This window comes from Setaria viridis, chromosome 9 (assembly GCF_005286985.2).
Source record: "Setaria viridis chromosome 9, Setaria_viridis_v4.0, whole genome shotgun sequence".
Lineage (NCBI taxonomy): Eukaryota > Viridiplantae > Streptophyta > Magnoliopsida > Poales > Poaceae > Setaria > Setaria viridis.
The window spans coordinates 51860362-51878728 of NC_048271.2; the positions used below are offsets into that span (position 1 = coordinate 51860362).

Here is an 18367-nt window from a genome sequence, read left to right on the forward strand (position 1 = left end):
CTTGGTGGCCACGGCCCCGCCTACGTCGCCTCCCTCCCTGCTCCTCCAGATCCGCGGCGGCGGCGGCGAGTGCGGGCGCCATCCTGGGGGACGTGACGGGGAACAGTGGGAGCAGCCGCGGCGGCTCAGCACCCCTCAGGGATTGGTGCAGGAAGAAGCCCTTCCACGCGATGGCCGCGCGCTCGGCGGCCTCCTCTTCCTCGCCCAAGGACGCGGATGCCAGCGACCGATTGAAGGGGTCCGCCACTAGCGGCGTGACGAGGCTCCTGAGTGCCAGGGACGGGAAGTCGAGCACGCTGGGTGACAGCACCTCGGAGCCAAGATTCCACGGCGACGCCCCCGCAGCTGCGGCCGCCGCCATCGCTAGCGGCGACGGGGAGGCGGCGGAGGAAGGGGAGGACGAGAAGGTGGACAAGGACGAGAAGTTGGGGCCACACGCCATGGGGAGGAGTTGCTTCGTCGTAGCAACTTCCATTTGCGGATGGGGAGGAAGGGTTCTGGGGAGACGAGACCACGAGAGGCGTGTGGGTGGCGGACCGCCACCACGGTGTCGGCGCCAAGAGGAGGGAGGCGTTGGCGGCAGTGTTGAGCGGAAGCGGCGTGGCCGACGTTGGCGACGGGGCCGGGTGGAGGAGGCCGGCGTTGGCGGCGGGGAGGCGAGAGAGGGAGGCAATCTGGGAAAAAATGGACTAGGGGACCACTTTTAATAAGTTTAACAACTTTTAACACCTCTTTGATGTGTTTATGAGATTGGAGGTGTTAAACTTTAACACAACCCTATAAACACAAGTGTTTGGAAGTAAATGTGTTAAAAAGTGTTAAAAGTGAGGTGTTAAATTTTAACACCCCTCCTCCAAACATCATATTTTGCCCCAAAAGTTTCCCTGTTTTGATACACGCACGATTGCACGAACGAGAACGGAAATCCTAGAAAATACTGGCCTCCAGCCCTCCACTCAAACGAGAGGACAAAACTAAAGAGCAGAGAAATTCTTTTAAAGGCTCATCTTCTCTTTTCATAAAAAATGAAATAAAATCCACCTCGAGCAGCCTCGTTAGCTGTTCGTTGGCCTTTCCTGCCTCCGGGCGGCAAGATCCAAGCCCCCCAACCGCCAACAAATCGCTCGTGAATCGCAAGAACTAGAAGCAATCCCCCCTCCCTCAACTCGCATCTTGCTCGACCAGCGGCTGCCACTCGCATCGAGTCGAAGTCGAGGCAGCTCGTCTTATATATTCCATTCCGCTCGGTCGGATTGAGCTTCCCTTCCTCCCCACTTCCCCATCGATAAAACCGATGCGTCGCCCCGCCTCGCGAACCCTAGCGGCGGCGGGAGGAGGAGGAGGCGAAGGCTACAGCGCGTGAGGGTCGGGTCGGTTCCGGTCCGCCGCGATGCCGTGGCTCGAGATGTGGCTGCCTCCCGCGGCGGGGGAGGGGGCGGTGGCGGCGGGGCTGTTCCTCGAGGGCGGCGACGCGGCGGCGCACGGCGCGCTCCTCGCGGCGATGCCCGGCTGCTCGGTCTCGTTCGGGGCGGGGGCCCGGTCCAGGCGGCGGCGGGGGGCGCCGCCGGGGTTCCTGTCGCTGACGATGTCGGTGAAGGGGGGCAGGGGGTTCGTGCCGGGCACGGTGGGGCTGCTCGCGGGCGCGGAGGAGAAGGGCGGGGCGGAGGAGGCGGAGGCGCTGGTTGCGGGGAAGAAGGCGGTGGAGGAGGTCGCGTTGGCGGAGGGGGGAGTGCTGGTGCTGCAGGAGAAGGAAAAGGAGAAGGATGTTCGTGCTGGCGCTGGCGCGATGAACATGACAAAGCATCTCTGGGCTGGAGCCGTTGCTGCCATGGTGTCAAGGTATAGCCGCATTGTCTGTGGTTGACATTGATAGGCCTCTATTACTCCGCAGCATTGCATTTGGTTATACGGAGAAGTTTTTAACTCATGCAATTAGATTGAATTGAGAACTTGAATTTCACCAAACAAATGCTGGACAAAATTGTTTGTGGGCGTCATCGCCAATCTGCTCTAGTGAAATAAACTTTCAGGATTCAGCAGTCTTATACTCTTGTTTAGGACTTGAGTTAGTGTGGGTTCCAATTGAACTCTTGGGGAACTCGATGACCTCCGCGTATCAGGTGGTTCTGGATTTAAGCTAGATAGTTTATTGTAGTCTAAATTCAGGATTGCATATAGTAGCTAGCAACTTAGTATAGGTAGTGAAAATGGATCAGGCATTTGGTATTGGACAATATCAGATTGCTAGTTGCTACTTCTCAGGCTCTGTGAAGATTGAGTGTTTGACCTTTAGACGCAATTCAACGAAGTTGCTCCTCACAAGTCATAGATAGTAGTCCACTTAAGCAGTGTTTGAACAGCATAAATGAAACAGGTTAAGTCAAGTACTTATGTTTTGTATGGCAGATGTTTCCACAGGACCTATATGCGAGTTAGAAGTTTGAGGTGGCCAAGCTCCTATTCCATCCCATGAGGAAACTGGATTCACTCAAATTAGAGCTGAAATAGAATCACAAGCCTAGAAATTTGAAAATTAAACTCTCATAGGTTATTAAGAATTGAGAGTGGTATCTTGAGCCTTGAGCACATGCATAATATTTATTTTGTTTCCTCAGAAAATTATGGATCCAAGTTGATGCTGCATGCTTAGTAGGCTTAAGTTTGTGTGTTATTTGAGATGGCAATTGACTATAGAGCTGGTTGATTTTGAGCTTTTGTTGTTCAACCTGTGAAGAAGGGAACTAAGTTCACTTAGTTTGGTTGCTTAGATGTGTGATTGCCTGGTTTGTTTTTGACTTACTGTTGAATGGGTTGATTTGTAATCTGTATCTTTTTGAGATCTTGCCTCCTTTTTTTATCCAGTACTGTCTCTTCTTGAGACATCAGATGTTGGATATTGAAGTTCATGACTGCCCTCTGTTGACTTGCTACTTCTAGATTTGGAAGAATTGCAGTATATTTGTTAAATCTGGGTAACTATTTTTGCCTTTGAGGAAGTAAAGGGGTCATTAGTTAGGTGTTCAAGAGTACCCTGCAACCGGCTGGTTCCTGGCAGTGGGCCTCCACCAACTTTATTATTTTAGCCATAATTGGCATGTTCTCTGCTCTATTTCAGCTGATTGTGTATTGATGATGATCTTTTTATGCTATGATCCTATAAATCTCAAAAGAGACAACCAAAAGAAACTAAAAAAGACCTGGTAAGGAGCTACTCCTAGCCAGTTCTGTTTGCAGTTGGTTACTGCCAAGTACATAAGCCTTCCGATTTAGCGGTTTAGCCCACTTGCATGGCAAGTACTATGCAACAGTGATTCTATATAGTCACTCCAGCTATATAGGTATTGCTTTGGTAATTATTATTGTTTTGAGGAAAACGGGTGGGCTACTTTCCTAACTTTTATGTTTCATGCAGAACAGTTGTTGCTCCTCTTGAGAGGCTAAAGTTGGAGTATATAGTTTGCGGGGAGCAGAGGAATCTATTTGAGCTTATGCATGCTATTGCAACAACACAAGGGTTGAAAGGCTTTTGGAAGGGGAACTTTGTGAATATTCTCCGCACTGCTCCATTCAAGGCAGTCAACTTCTATGCATATGACACTTACAGAAAACAACTGCACAAATGGTCTGGTAATGAAGAAACTACAAACTTTGAGAGATTTATTGCTGGTGCTTTTGCTGGTGTAACAGCAACGATGATGTGCATACCAATGGATACAGTATGTTTCTTAAAGATTCTGTATCCCTGATTTTTTTCATCTTTTACTTTGTGCCATCTTCTCACTGAGTATGACCTGATTTGAGCTGTTGGTTTCAGATTAGGACAAGGATGGTAGCTCCTGGTGGTGAAGCTTTGGGTGGGGTTATAGGTGTTGCCCGCCACATGATCCAAACTGAAGGATTCTTCTCTCTGTACAAGGGATTAGTGCCTTCTCTTATCAGCATGGCACCCTCAGGCGCTGTATTTTATGGAGTGTATGACATATTGAAGATGGCTTATCTGCATTCCCCTGAAGGAAAGAAGAGGGTATCGATGATGAAACAACAAAAACAAGAGGCAAATGCATTAGACCAACTTGAGCTGGGTACTGTCAGAACCTTACTCTATGGGGCCATTGCTGGTTGTTGTGCTGAAGCCGCCACATACCCATTTGAAGTAGTTCGGAGGCAGCTACAGATGCAAGTAAAAGCAACAAGGATGAATGCATTTGCGACATGCCTTAAAATTATTGATCAAGGTGGAGTACCAGCACTTTATGCTGGCCTGATCCCCAGCTTGCTACAGGTATGTTTTCGTCCAGCAGAGAATCTACTTCTATATAGGCAAAATAGGCGTTTTGGTCCCTCAACTTTGTCCCAAGGGTTAAGTTCGTCCCTCAACTTTCAGATTGGCCAATTTAGTCCCTCAACTTTTATTTTTAGATCAAACTCGTCCTCATGCTGATGTGGTGCTCCATACTTGCATGAGACTAACACGAAAAGTTCGTTTTGCCCTTGGCTGCTTCTTTCCTTCCTCAACTTTTTGTTGGCTGTGCATCATCTTTCTCAGCAATTTCGTGTTACTTTAAAACCAATATTTGGTCGATGCTAGCAAATCAGTGTAGTGGCATGCATGCATTTGGGAGTTGTACATCACAACCGTGCTTAATTTGGAACATAGAATTTTATTGGGCCTTGCATTGCATTGTATCGCGGACGCGTGGAGAGTAAAAATAAAAGCTGCTTGCTGCAGAAATACGTAACGCCATAGAGAAGTTGTAGAAAGTTAAGCAAACATATGCATGTTCTTCTTGCATGGTATATATCAAACTAAACATGCAAGGGTACTTCAACACCAACGAGAGACAACAAGCCAGCAGATGAAATATTGCATCCTACGTTTGATCGATCACAGCAGCACAATAGTGGAAATTGAGAAGGGGAAGAAGCTAAGGGCAAAAAGGACTTTCCGCATTATCCTCATGGCAGTATGTAGCACCACATCAGCATAAAGGACGAGTTTGACCCCAAAACAAAAGTTGAGGGACTAGATTGGCCGATCTGAAAGTTGAGGGACGAACTTGACCTTCGGGTCAAAGTTGAGGGACCAAGATGCCTATTTTGCCTTCTATATATGTCGAGGGGCTAGGCCTACCCGATCATCATTTGATTTGTAGATGTACTGATGTAGCAAACTAGCAATCACACTTGGGTTTAAGCACGTGTTGATTCAAGTTAATATAAGAGATATCCCTGGGAATGATGTTTAGTGGAGGTGACAAAGTTATTGATATGATTTATCTAAAGAGACAATTAAATGAGTGCATGCTGCCTGCTAACAAGGCTTTCATGCAACACTAATGCAAAAGTTAAGTGGAGCGCTGCTATATCTTTTAAGAAGAAAACATTTAAAGTTTCAGAACTTCATATTAGCTGAAGTGTATGCTAGCCTGTTTCAGATTACCTGAACATTGCATTCTAGTCTGTTTCAGATTATCTGAAGTAATGGCTTTTCTCCTTTTCTTCAGGTTCTGCCATCGGCGTCAATCAGCTATTTTGTTTACGAGTTAATGAAGATAGTCATGAAAGTGGAGTAAATTCAAATTAATTATTAGCCTACGAAGCAAGTTCAAAGGGCTCGGCTCACATCACCTCGATGAAAATGCAAAAAATCTTTAACTTACCAGTAAATTTAGCATCCATTTTTCTGTTAGCTTTGCTTTGCAAAAGCTTCAGATGCTCAGAAGGTAGCTTCGCTTTGGTAAGTTATCACTAATCTTGAGCTATGCACGGATGCACCACTACTCCACAAGACTGTACACAGTGAGGTTCTGTTCCACATCGGATCCAATCGTTTATCCATAGAAGATCGTTCTCTGCCCTGGTGCAGACATCTAGGCCTCCTCGCCCAATTTGAATTGATGAAATTTTCCACTCATAATCTTTGATGTATTGACATATTGACTGCAATCCAGAGCGATATTTGGGAGATTACTGTTCTGACTCTGTCTCATGCTGCCATGCACGATTGAAGGATACAAAGTGTTTTTTTTTGGGTGATCGAAGTGTTACATGTACAATAATCTTTAATCGTAAACAGGATTATGGTTGTGAACCTGGCAAAGCTACCCGGCTCAGGCAGCAAATTCAGGCGGTCGATTTCGTCAGCCTGGGGTCTGGATTGCTGCCTGGCTCAGGTCCCCATCCAAACAGGTCAGCTAGTCATGCATGTTTGAGTTTCGTGATTGTGACCTCTGCACGTCAGACATCTCACAGTTGGGCAACTTGGGCATGTTTATGGTGTCCACAGTTTCCTGACCCAGAAGGCTGGGTGGCTGCAAGCTCATCGATGGGTGTCTGCAGCTCTGCGTGGTCGTCGGCGGATGCTTCGGAAGGCTGCCCGATTGTGTTTGGTGTGTGGCAAGCAGGTAGCAGCAACAATGGCGTGTGCTTGGTTTCGTGGACGCCAGGAGCACAGCAATTGCATGAGAGATTGATAGTGCACTTGGAGCACAGGCCTGTGCCGTGTGTGTAGGAAGTGGGAGTACTTTTAATATGCCGGCCGTTTGTGAAATCCTCTGCCAGAAAGAGACACTGCATGTCCGCTCCAGAAAAATTAGAAGTGAGCGCTGGTAGGGCGTCTGCAAATTGCAGCAGTTTTACAACGCATGCCTGTTTCTGCATCTTAAGGCTAAGCAGGCTTTCCAGCAAATCCGTTATCGACACATTCCGGCTAGTGATTATCAAAGTGCGTAGGTCTGTGTCACGGCTCAGGAATGATAACATACTATTGCTAATTATCCAAGGCATGCTGGAGCTGAAAAGATGAGGTGATTAGGTGCGAAGTCACTGTCTGGTGGACGACTCTTCTGCTTGACTGTGCACCATGATGGTTACATTTCGACGGGTTTCCTTGCACTACCGATTTTTGAAGACGAGGGAGACAGTGCCACGAGGGAACCATGCCATGAGGAAACAATGCATCAAACTAGGATGTAAGCCATGAGTATCCATCGAAAGTATCTGATGCTACCAAATCCTGTTTCCGAAGGCCAGTCAGCATGTTCGCGTTACATCTGCCTGCTAATCTAGATGCCTCCAAATCAAAAGTCAAATTCCCAGCAGGAGAAACACTGTGGAGCCAACTGACTGTGTTGCCATGATGCCAACTGACCTGTGCGACTCGCGGACTCTGACGGTAGGCCTGCCGGAGGACACGAACAAATTCACTCTTGTTCATGTCTAAATCCAAATATATATTATTCAATCCTCACCTTCTCCATTCTTACCCATAGTCAGTTGATAATTAATTTTGTACTAGATACTATGTATATCCAATGGATAAATTGTACCTTTCCCATTTCTAATAGGTATATAATTTTCTACTCATACCTTTCCTATTCAAGGTGGGTGTGGATTTGAGTATGAATTATGGACACCCAGCAACCGGCTTATCTGACGGCATAATCAGAGAAAAAGTGAGAGGATAAGATGGAGGATTATTGCGTGCCTTGGAATATAACAAGCGACTCTACTGCCTGTTGAGTATCGAGTGCCGGCTTTGTAAAATGTTATCAGCACTGCTACTGTCTACTGGAGTAACAAAGCGTAAGTAAGACGGCGGCGCGACGGCGACAGATAACGACTGAGGGGCGGCTGCAGCGGCTGGCCGGCACGACCGCCCTCCGTCCGCGCTGAACGCTCCGGACAGATAGGAATCGTGGGATCACATCAGCCCTGACTCCCTGAACATCGTTATCGGATATCTTGGACCCGCTCGCATTGAATGTACCCTTACGTTTATCCTCCTGCTTTGCTCGTTTTTTTTTTTGGAACCTGATTTGCACGGGTTTAAGTTGGAGAGTTCAGGCCAAGCTCTGAAACTACTGCAGGACAGTCTTGTGCTCTCCGAATTGGCGAATTCAGACCATACTCTGAAACCAGCGCAGGACAATCTCTTGTTCTTTCAGAGTTCAGGCCACATCAACCAATGCTGTTTTCCGGCTTTTCTTTGGCGAGGGCACAATCTGCTTGGAATAGAATCAACTCGTAACATAGCTCACGTCGGGCTTCTCGGCGAGAGCGACACGTGCACTAACACATTCCCCCAGCAACGTGGCACCAGGCCAGCAGCCCAGCACCACCCCCCGGCAGCCCGCGGATTCGAGCGGCGGACTCGCACAGTCGCACGGCTAGTGTGGCCTCTACGCTTGGCGCCACCACCAACCGCCCACGTTTTCCGCGGCCGCGCCCACCAACCGCTCCGGCCTCCGCCGGCCAGGTCCCCCAAATCCCCCATTCCCGCGATTGCCCCAGCTCCCTCGGACCATAAAGCTATCCATCCAATATTGACGCGGGGGCAAAACGGCCATTTCGGCCTCACCAGCCGCACCCCCCGCCGAGCCCGCTCTCAAGTCACCCACCTTGTCGACGGCTGGCTGTCCAGTTCCATCCTCTCCCTCCTCGCCTCACACCACCAAATTCCGTCGTCAGGTAGGGGACGTCACAGCCAAATTAGCCAAACACCCTCTCGAATCCTCCACAAAACCCTGCGAAAAATCCGGGCGAGTCACGAGGCCATCGCCAGCGGAGCCCGCTAGGCCCGGAGCCCGGAGGGGTTTGGTGACTAACTCCGCCGCGGTGGTGCCTGGTTCTGGTTGGTCGCGCGCGCAAGGCGGCCGTGTTCGGCGATGGCGGAGGCGCGGCGCTACGCGATCGCGCCGCAGCTAGGTGAGCGCACCGAGGCGTTGTTTCGTCCTCAACTCACCTGACCAGGGGGATGCAGTTGGCGGTTGGGTTCGGGGGTCAACGCGTCGGTCCTTTTGATTTATTATCTCGCGACCGTCGCGTTTTGAGGCGTTCGATTTTTTTCGCTCGGGCGGCGGCGAGAGTGGTCTGGGATCCGGGCTTGGTTTCGCAATCGTGCGTGAGGTGGCGGCTGCGTGTGCTGGGGATTTGGCGGTCTGGTGGCCGTGAGAATGGAGCCCATCATGCGAACTGGATATTGTCTGAGCCTCCGGAGTGTTGTCAGGGTCGAATTGTCTGAAGCTCTAGCAGCTATGCCAAAGCCTTGTGGGAGTGGGGACTTTTTTGTGCGGGAGTTCAGTGTTGTGAAGACGGATTTTCAGTACCCTGCTTTTGTGGGACTTTTGATGTACCTGTGTGAAATTGGTCTGTGTTTGGGTTTAGATGGAAGGTACTAACACTTAATACCAGGAACTGGGTTGCCGACCTGGATTTTTTTTAAGAGATTCTAGTTAGCAAGAGGGTTCCACTGTAAGAATTTGATGTTCCAGGTGATAGTTGTAGCATGAAATGAGGTTGCGCACTTTTGGCTTACGGTTGGGTTAAGACTTAGATTTGTTGATGTGTGCATGCATCTGGCAGTGGCAGGCCACATGGTAGTTTAGTTTTTTCAAAAAAAAAAAAATAGTTGGGACGTTTTGAGTTTAGTCATGTTGTATTTATTATCTTTTCTACTATGTGATTTGAGAGGGTCATATAGTTGCAGAAGTTCAACAATTTTCGAGTTGTGGGGTGCCTAAGTAATACACTTAGAAGAGATTTTGAGGTTCCAAACTTTGGTATGATGAACTGTTATCAGATCACCCTCCTCCACTCTTGAAGTTATGTTCTGAGGATACATCTTAGCCCTAACTCCTAAGGGTTTCGCTTCCAAGGAATTCCAGTTTTCTTACTTGCAAAAGGGACTCCCAGTATTAAGTTATATTGTACAAGTGGGCGTAAGATGGTCAGACAGCTCTATTTTGTGAAGGCTGGTTATCATTTATTGCTACAATTTAATATGAATATTTTAGGACTACCTTCCTATGACCATTTTTTAACAATAATATTATATTCAATAGTCTAACCCTTGCTTTCATGAACTCTGAGCAGATATTGAGCAGATACTGAAGGAAGCACAAAACCGATGGTTACGACCAGCGGAGATATGCGAAATACTTAAAAACTACAGAAATTTTCGTATTACCCCAGAACCACCAAATAGACCTCCAAGTATGACACTCATTTTCTGCTGAACACTATTTATGTTTGATAATTGCTTCTCCTAAAGTGTTAGTGTATCACTTTATTTTTATGGTATTTTTATCTCGCTAATATTTTATCGCTGGCTTTAGGTGGTTCACTTTTCTTGTTTGATCGGAAAGTATTGAGGTATTTCCGGAAGGATGGCCATAATTGGAGGAAGAAAAGAGATGGAAAAACTGTCAAAGAAGCTCATGAAAGATTAAAAGTACATCAAATTTGAGCAGTAGACAGTTATCCTGTGTGCAATTACAGCATACTGTCTCTAACTAAGTAATTATGGCCATGAGGACCATAAAACTAACAGTTCTTTATTATTGTAGTCTGGAAGTATTGATGTGCTTCACTGCTACTACGCTCATGGCGAAGAAAATGAAAACTTTCAGAGGAGGAGTTATTGGATGTTGGAGGAGTAAGGGTTCATCTTGCTACTTCTGCGCTATTGCAACTCAGATTACGCCGCTTTAAGGTGCACTAACAACCTTTCGATTGATTATAATTTTTTGCAGGGATTTTATGCACATTGTGCTTGTACATTATCTCGAAGTCAAGGTTATTCCTAATCCTACACTTGTCCATTGCACTTTCAGCAATGAAATTCATCATCCTAAATGCTGCATTGTAGAAAAAAAAATTATGTTACATTCGTTCTTTAACATCAGGTCCTTGTCTGTAGCCTGTTATGATAGTAATCACACTAGTTTTCTCATAGTTTCTTCTTAGTATAATGTAGCAGCCTGGAGGTTTGTACCAACATGTTGTAAGAGATTTGTTTCATGTCATGTTCTGAGAATTCTGTTCAGGTTCAGGTCTGCAAGGATTTAGGGCTTGTGTTATGCTGTCCACTAGCCGTAAACTTTAGTTTTAGTTTGGGGTACTTAAGTTTATGCTATCTGGAGCAGTTGAACCAGTAATTAAGCTAAATATGCTTGACTTTTATTCAAAACCAGTAATTAAGCTACTTATTCACAGATTATATGAAAATTCTTTGGCATTATCATCAGTTTGCATCAATGAGTCAATTAACAAAACAAAAATGTAATATGATATTCCCTAAAAAATGTAATATGGTAATTGCAACTGTATATTTCTGGAAGTAATTTTATTTACTAGTGCCTGGAAACCTGTTATTAGGCTACTCATGTTTATCTTGGTTCAAGTACCTAGTTTGTTATTCCTGCTTGCATTCTTTTTTTTTAAACTTTGGTTACTCTTGTTTTGTTGTCATCTTGATCCGAACCTGGAGCTTACATTGTTATTTTCTATCTTTTATGAACAATTTCTTCCTGCAATGTTTTAAAATTCTACTTGCCCCCCTCATATGACAACCAGGGTGGCAAATCAAGTTCTCGTATTAGAGGGCATGATGACATGCTGCAAGCTGCTCGTACGGACAGCCCTTTAAGTCAGTTGCCTTCACAAACTACGGAGGGTGAAAGCTCTCTTAGCGGACAAGCCTCCGAATATGAGGAAACAGAATCAGGTAGAACTGTTTGCCTCTCTTCTGTTCTACATAAAGTCCACTGAAATATTTTACTGATACACATTCCAATTATGCACAGCGTATCTAAAGCCAAATTCGCTGCAGCAGATATTTATTCGGGAGGAGCCGGATACCACCCTTTCTCTTGGATGCAGCAGCATGAAAATGGAGGTGGACCTGTGATGGGAGCTTCTATTCTAAGTTCCTACATTCCTGCACCGTCTGTAGGTAAGTAGCAGAATTTTTTTTTCCCTAGGAGGCATGTGAAATAGTTTATTCTCATTATGGTCCAAAGTTGAGTTGACCTGTATTCTTTTGTTACACATAATGTTTAGGTAATCATCAAGGCTTCCCGGCTACAACGACTACTGCAGACTTCTATTCTCATGGTCAAGATGCCCTACCAGTTGCTCTTAATGAGCCTGGTTTTGGAATTGCATTCGATGAGGCAGATAATCAGTTGGATCCATCATCATTGAATGGCCTGGTTAAGCCTGACCAAGGGGTCCATCGAATGGCTCCACCCCAAATTGCTGATCCATCCAAACAATTTCCTTTCACTGAAGGATCTGGAATTGAATCCTTCACATTTGATGAAGTGTATAGTAATGGATTGAGTATCAAGGATGCAGATACTGTAGGGACTGATGAAGAATCACTGTGGCAGGTATCCTGGTACACATTTCTGCATGGCAATATGTATACAGTTCACATGTATAAACTTAGCAATGTCTGCGAGTTTTATTAGCTAGTGGATACTTTTTAATGGTAGAAAGCTTGGTAGTAACCACATGTTATGTAACGGATAAAGAAGGCAGCTGCATGCCGCTTGTCTTCTAACTGGCGGTGCTTGCATGGAAGTTTAGTGATACAGGGAGACATGGAGTACCGTTAAGACAAGTAATAGTGGTTTTTTGCGAGCTAAACTGATTCCACAAGGGTAAAATTGAATTAGAGTGATGGAGAAAGTGTTGGAGAAAGCATTTAGCTAAGTGATATTGTCCCAAAGCTATTACTCCTACCTATTAAAGCTTCGATTGTTGCACCTATGGTGTAGTTGAGATTATGCAAATTCACAGTTCCAGTTGCCACATTAGTAGTTTTTTACATCTCTACAATTTGATTTCATGGTTTTAGTTTTCGTGGATTACTTTGTTGCTTTTATGGCAGCAAGTCTATATTGTAGACTATTTCGCAGACTTTGCTCTGGAAAGTTCTTAAGTCAGAGCACGATAACTTCTGATTAGGTTTCACAGTACTAGTATTATACTATCATTGCTGGCTCCGATTTGTATACGTAACTTAACTGAGAAATTACTTAATTTCAGCTTCCAGGTGCTATCAGCTCGTTTCCTACAGAGGACAGCTCCCAACAAAATGGTAGATCTTTGGAGGAAGCTATTAATCACCCTCTTTTGAAAACCCAGTCATCTAGTCTTTCTGATATCCTGAAGGACAGCTTTAAGAAAAATGATAGTTTTACGAGATGGATGAGCAAAGAACTTGGTGAAGTAGATGATTCCCCAATTAAGTCCAGTTCTGGAGTGTACTGGAACAGCGAAGATACTGACAATATCATTGAAGCATCAAGTCGTGATCAGTTGGATCAATTCACTGTTGACCCAGTGGTTGCACAAGACCAGCTGTTTAGTATCTTTGATTTTTCTCCAAGCTGGACATATGCAGGCTCCAAGACTAGGGTATGCCTTCTAAAGCTTTTCATATGTTCTTGGCTCGACTGTCTTGGAAGTGTCATAGTACTGTCCTTATGGCTCAGTGAATCCAGTTTTTTTTAACTTCTTATGATGTTTATCGCATATCATCCAGGTTCTAATTACCGGTAGATTCTTAAATTCTGATGAGGTTCAAAGATGCAAGTGGTCATGTATGTTTGGAGAAGTTGAAGTTCCAGCAGAGATTTCAGCTGATGGGACTCTCAGATGTTATTCTCCGTCACACAAACCTGGCAGGGTTCCCTTTTATGTTACATGCTCCAACAGATTAGCCTGCAGCGAAATCCGAGAGTTTGAGTTCCGACCAAGTAATTCTCAACACATTGATGGCCCAACTCCACATGATATTGCGAACAAAACGTATCTCCAGATGCGTCTTGATGACCTGTTGTCTTTGGGACAAGATGAGTATCAGGCAACAGTATCTAACCCCACAAAGGACATGATTGATTTGAGCAAGAAGATAAGCTCACTGATGACAGACAATGATTCCTGGTCTGAGTTGCTGAAGTTGGCTGGTGATAATGAGCTTGCCACTGATGATAAGCAGGATCAGTTCTTTGAAAACCGCGTGAAGGAAAAATTGCATATCTGGCTTGTCCACAAAGCAGGTGATGGTGGCAAGGGCCCCAGTGTGTTAGATGAGGAAGGGCAGGGTGTGCTTCATCTGGCAGCAGCCCTAGGATATGATTGGGCAATAAGGCCAACAATTTCTGCTGGTGTGAGCATAAATTTCAGAGATGCTCATGGATGGACTGCACTCCATTGGGCTGCATTTTGTGGCAGGTAAGTGTTTCAGAGTGTGATATTGTTACATACTTTTTTGTGTACTGATGTTGTTTCACCTGTTATCCAGAGAGCGAACAGTTGTTGCACTTATTGCACTTGGTGCAGCTCCTGGAGCTTTGACAGATCCAACGCCAGATTTCCCTACAGGAAGCACACCAGCTGATCTTGCGTCAGCTAATGGATACAAGGGAATTTCTGGTTTCCTGGCTGAATCTTCTTTAACAAGTCATCTTCAGACCCTCAATCTTAAGGAAGCCATGTGGAGCAATGCGTCAGAAATATCAGGTCTGCCTGGTATTGGAGATGTTACTGAAAGAAAACTATCACCATTGGCAGGTGAAGGTCTTCTAGCTGGATCCATGGGAGATTCACTAGGTGCTGTTCGAAATGCTACCCAAGCTGCTGCTCGTATATATCAAGTTTTCAGGATGCAATCCTTCCAGAGAAAGCAGGTGGTACAGTATGAGGATGACAATGGTGCAATATCAGATGATCGTGCCCTGTCACTCTTATCTGTTAAACCATCTAAACCAGGGCAGCTTGATCCCCTACATGCTGCTGCAACTCGAATACAAAACAAGTACCGTGGATGGAAGGGAAGAAAGGAATTCCTGCTTATTAGACAGCGCATCATCAAGATCCAGGTACTGTTATTTATCGTATGTTACATGACTAGTGATGCACTTAATTTGCAGTATACTAAACGTTCCAGCTTACTTTGTGTATCATTTTATTTATGTCAGATATACTATGCAAAAGTTTCTATTTCTCTTCATGTAAATTTTTAGCAAACCATGCATTTGCTCAGTTAGTTCGCATGATAACCATAGCAGTTACAAATCATATCACTGAATGGAACCCTAGACATGTCTCCAGGGTTCAGGCCCTCATTGAGAAGTCTCATTTCCAGTGTAGAGTAATAATCCTAGCACCACGGTGTTTTGTCAAGTAAGATATGTATGTCCTTGATTCTATTCTAACTATCAATGCTGACCCCTGCCATTTCCTACTGGCTACAGGCTCATGTGCGAGGTCACCAAGTGAGAAAGCATTATCGCAAAATCATTTGGTCTGTTGGAATAGTGGAGAAGGTCATATTGCGCTGGCGGCGAAGAGGGGCTGGGTTGCGCGGATTTCGGTCTACAGAAGGTGCAGCGGAGGGCACTAGCAGCAGCGGTAGCGATTTGATCCAAAATAAACCTGCCGAGGATGATTATGATTTCCTGCAACAAGGAAGGAAGCAGACTGAAGAAAGGCTGCAGAAAGCTCTTGCCAGAGTGAAATCCATGGTTCAGTACCCAGATGCCCGTGATCAGTATCAGAGGATTCTGAATGTCGTCACAAAAATGCAGGAATCCCAGGTATCATGTTTTCTTTGAGCTCAATCTAATGCTGTCTAGACGATGCTTTCAGTTCGAACTGCTGAAGTTCTATAGTGGAATTGCTGAACTATAGTTTTTCACAATTCTTTGGTGCTGGCATGACAGGCTATGCAAGAGAAGATGCTCGAGTCGTCGACCGATATGGATGAAGGCTTGGCGATGAGTGATTTCGAAGAGCTATGGGATGACGACATGCCAATGCCTGGGTATATCTAGGTCCTGAGCACTGGTGTCTTGTAAATTATACTTACCTGGCTGTATTTGTTAGTTTTAGGTTTTAGCTTTTAGCAAATGATGATAACCCGTAGTAGTGCTTGTTTAGGTTAACCATCTTTGTATGTATATAGTATTTTTTTATTTGTTAGTTTGGTTCTGGTGTTTTGTTATTTAACTTAGCTTTTTCTGTACAGTACGTGTATGTTGTATGTAGAAGGCAAATATATTTATTGTGGACTCTTTTGAATGAATATTCATAGTACATCGTACCCATTCGTAACAGGTACGGTAACACGCGTTCCATGCGTTGCTACGGTTGGAGCAACATTCTCGTGGCAGTGTTGTTTTTCACGTACGCTGTGAGCTGAAAAGCCTGAAAGCGCTTAGTACTTTTCTTGCTTGTCTGAACCACAGTGACATAGCACTAGCCCACTAGCTCGATCTTCCGATAGGTACGAATAATTTGATTGGTGGAGAACTTGACGTTGATGATCCGGAACTTGACGTTGACGATCCAGACTCCTAATCAGACACGATTCAAACCCCTGCAACCGCTGCTCCATTGGTTATCAACCAAGCACTTCTAATCAGACACGATTCAAATCCCTGCAACCGCTGCTCCGTTGGTTATCAACCAAGCACAACTTGATTGACCTCGCCAAGAAGGCTTTCCTTGCAAGCAAATCGAAGAACACAAGTAAGAAAGTATAAACACACAATCTGAAATTGCAGATGTATATGAAATAGATTTGAAATAAGAGGTTCAAGCTCTCGATTCGAAAGGACTAATCGACACAGTTGAGGAGATCAAGAACAGGGGTCCTGGATCACAGTAGAAGGACTTGTCGCCACACAGTTACAATGAATCAATCTCAGTTTCTCAATGGAAAACTAGAACTAAATAAAATCCAAACCCTAATGTGGTGACAGCTGCTGAATATATGAGGGTTAGGTCGTGGATGACCCCCTGAACGCGCCCCTATGAGCTCCAACACGATAAACGGGCCAATGGTCCAAAAGACGGTGGCGCAACACCTTGACAGATTCTGAATGCCCACTTGTTTCGACGATTTCCATTGACTCAGATAGAATTTTGATGTGGGGCCGGTGTCATTGGAAGCTCTATGAAATTCTCTTTCCATCCATATAAAAAACGTCCAAAACGGACTCCGTATGTGACCTGTGCGTCGTTTTTTGTGTGTGCTACTTCTGAGCTCCGAGGTGGGCTCGAACTTGAGTTGCTTTGAGCCTCCACCTTGGCGACTCGAACTGAATTAGCCTCGGACCTCCTTATTGACTTGGACACCCGTGCTGGACTTCTCCTTCTCCACTCCATGCACCAATCATGGTCATATGCATGAGTGTCATGTCCTTGCCATCCTCCCCTTCTTGACAATAATCCGTCCTCAGCGTCAATTGTGCTCTAAACTGATCATGCACAACACGAAGGAGAATGGGGTTGCGAAAACAAGGGAACTGAAATAATTGTGAGGAGGAATGTGACCATTTTTCCAATTTTCTAGTGTGTCATCTCGCATAAAAATTTCAGCAAGCATGTAGGCTCCTTGATCGGAATGCACACGATATTTGTCAACACTATCCTGCAAAAAATTAGTACTAACAAAAGACAATGCAGGAGTAGATGGTTGTATATCAGTTAAAATGTGTTCATTACAAGAAAATTCAGCTCTAGCAGGCATAGGTAGCAACTAACAATTCTTCCCTTTTTGGGAGTGAACCAGTTTCTTAGAGGAACATGTGAATATATTTGTATTATGGCTGGCCTCTAGGCGATCACAATCTTGCACAACAAAAGAAGAATTTATATTGCTATGAACGTAGACTTGAGGTATCATATATTGTCTTTTGTTGTCATATTTGCCAATAACATGATACGTGTGTTTAGAAAACCAACCAGTTTCTTAGAGGAACATGTGAATATACTTGTATTATGGCTGGCCTCTAGGCGATCACAATCTTGCACAACAAAAGAAGAATTTATATTGCTATGAACGTAGACTTGAGGTATCATATATTGTCTTTTGTTGTCATATTTGCCAATAACATGATACGTGTGTTTAGAAAACCAAGGTAAATCAGCATATTTAAAAAATCTCTCTTCAAAACAATCTAGATTACACAAAACATTCAAAACAATTTAGATTACACAAAACATTAAATTCAATGTAACCCAGAGTGTATAAAGAAGATAATAGTTTTAGCTCATCATTTGCACTAGCAAGATGAATAACATGTTTATATTTAGCACGAGTGATTGGTTCCAAAACATGTAAAATTGAAGCATTATCAAACAATTCATCTTTATCACAAGGAACATCAAGCAAATCATCTTGTGAGAAAGAGAAATCAAGAGAAGGTTCCATTAATAGTTGCTCAATAAAAGCATGAATAGTGGAAAAATTCAGCATGAGTAGTAGAATTTCATGAACTAAACAAAATCCAAACCCTAATGTGGTGACGGTTTTTGAATATATGAGGGTTAGGTGGTGGATGACCCCCTGGACGCGTCCATATGGGCTCCAACACGATAATCGGGCCAACAGTCAAAAAGACGGTGGCGCAACACCTTGATAGATTCTGGACGTCCACTTGTTTTGAAGATTTTCATTGACTCTGATGGAATTTTGATGTGGGACCGGTGCCATTAGAAGTTCTATGAAATTCTCTTTCCATCCATAAAAGGAACATCCAAAACGGACTCCGTATGTGACCTGTGCGTC

General features: G+C 44.7%; 2 protein-coding genes across 5 annotated transcripts; both read left to right on the forward strand.

Annotated features, from left to right (window-relative positions):
* Positions 1-1028: 1028 nt before the first annotated feature.
* Positions 1029-5976, forward strand: LOC117839036 (probable mitochondrial adenine nucleotide transporter BTL3). The gene is made up of 4 exons (XM_034719269.2): positions 1029-1839; positions 3413-3716; positions 3815-4282; positions 5505-5976. The coding sequence occupies exons 1-4, from the start codon at positions 1391-1393 to the stop codon at positions 5571-5573; spliced, it is 1290 nt and encodes a 429-aa protein (XP_034575160.1). The 5' UTR covers positions 1029-1390; the 3' UTR covers positions 5574-5976.
* Positions 5977-8409: 2433 nt separating this feature from the next.
* On the forward strand, positions 8410-15877 carry LOC117838193 (calmodulin-binding transcription activator 3). Of its 4 annotated transcripts, none has more exons than XM_034718119.2 (13): positions 8410-8706; positions 9874-9993; positions 10116-10231; positions 10347-10435; positions 10533-10575; positions 11356-11506; positions 11612-11734; positions 11842-12173; positions 12835-13206; positions 13334-14025; positions 14096-14672; positions 15048-15389; positions 15516-15877. In XM_034718119.2, the coding sequence occupies exons 1-13, from the start codon at positions 8667-8669 to the stop codon at positions 15624-15626; spliced, it is 3108 nt and encodes a 1035-aa protein (XP_034574010.1). In that variant the 5' UTR covers positions 8410-8666; the 3' UTR covers positions 15627-15877. The 4 variants fall into 4 exon arrangements, with proteins under 4 accessions (XP_034574010.1, XP_034574011.1, XP_072147210.1 ...); XM_034718120.2 differs by having other exon boundaries at positions 11615-11734; XM_072291109.1 differs by lacking the exons at positions 8410-8706; positions 9874-9993; positions 10116-10231; positions 10533-10575 and having other exon boundaries at positions 10238-10492.
* The last annotated feature ends 2490 nt before the right edge of the window (positions 15878-18367 follow it).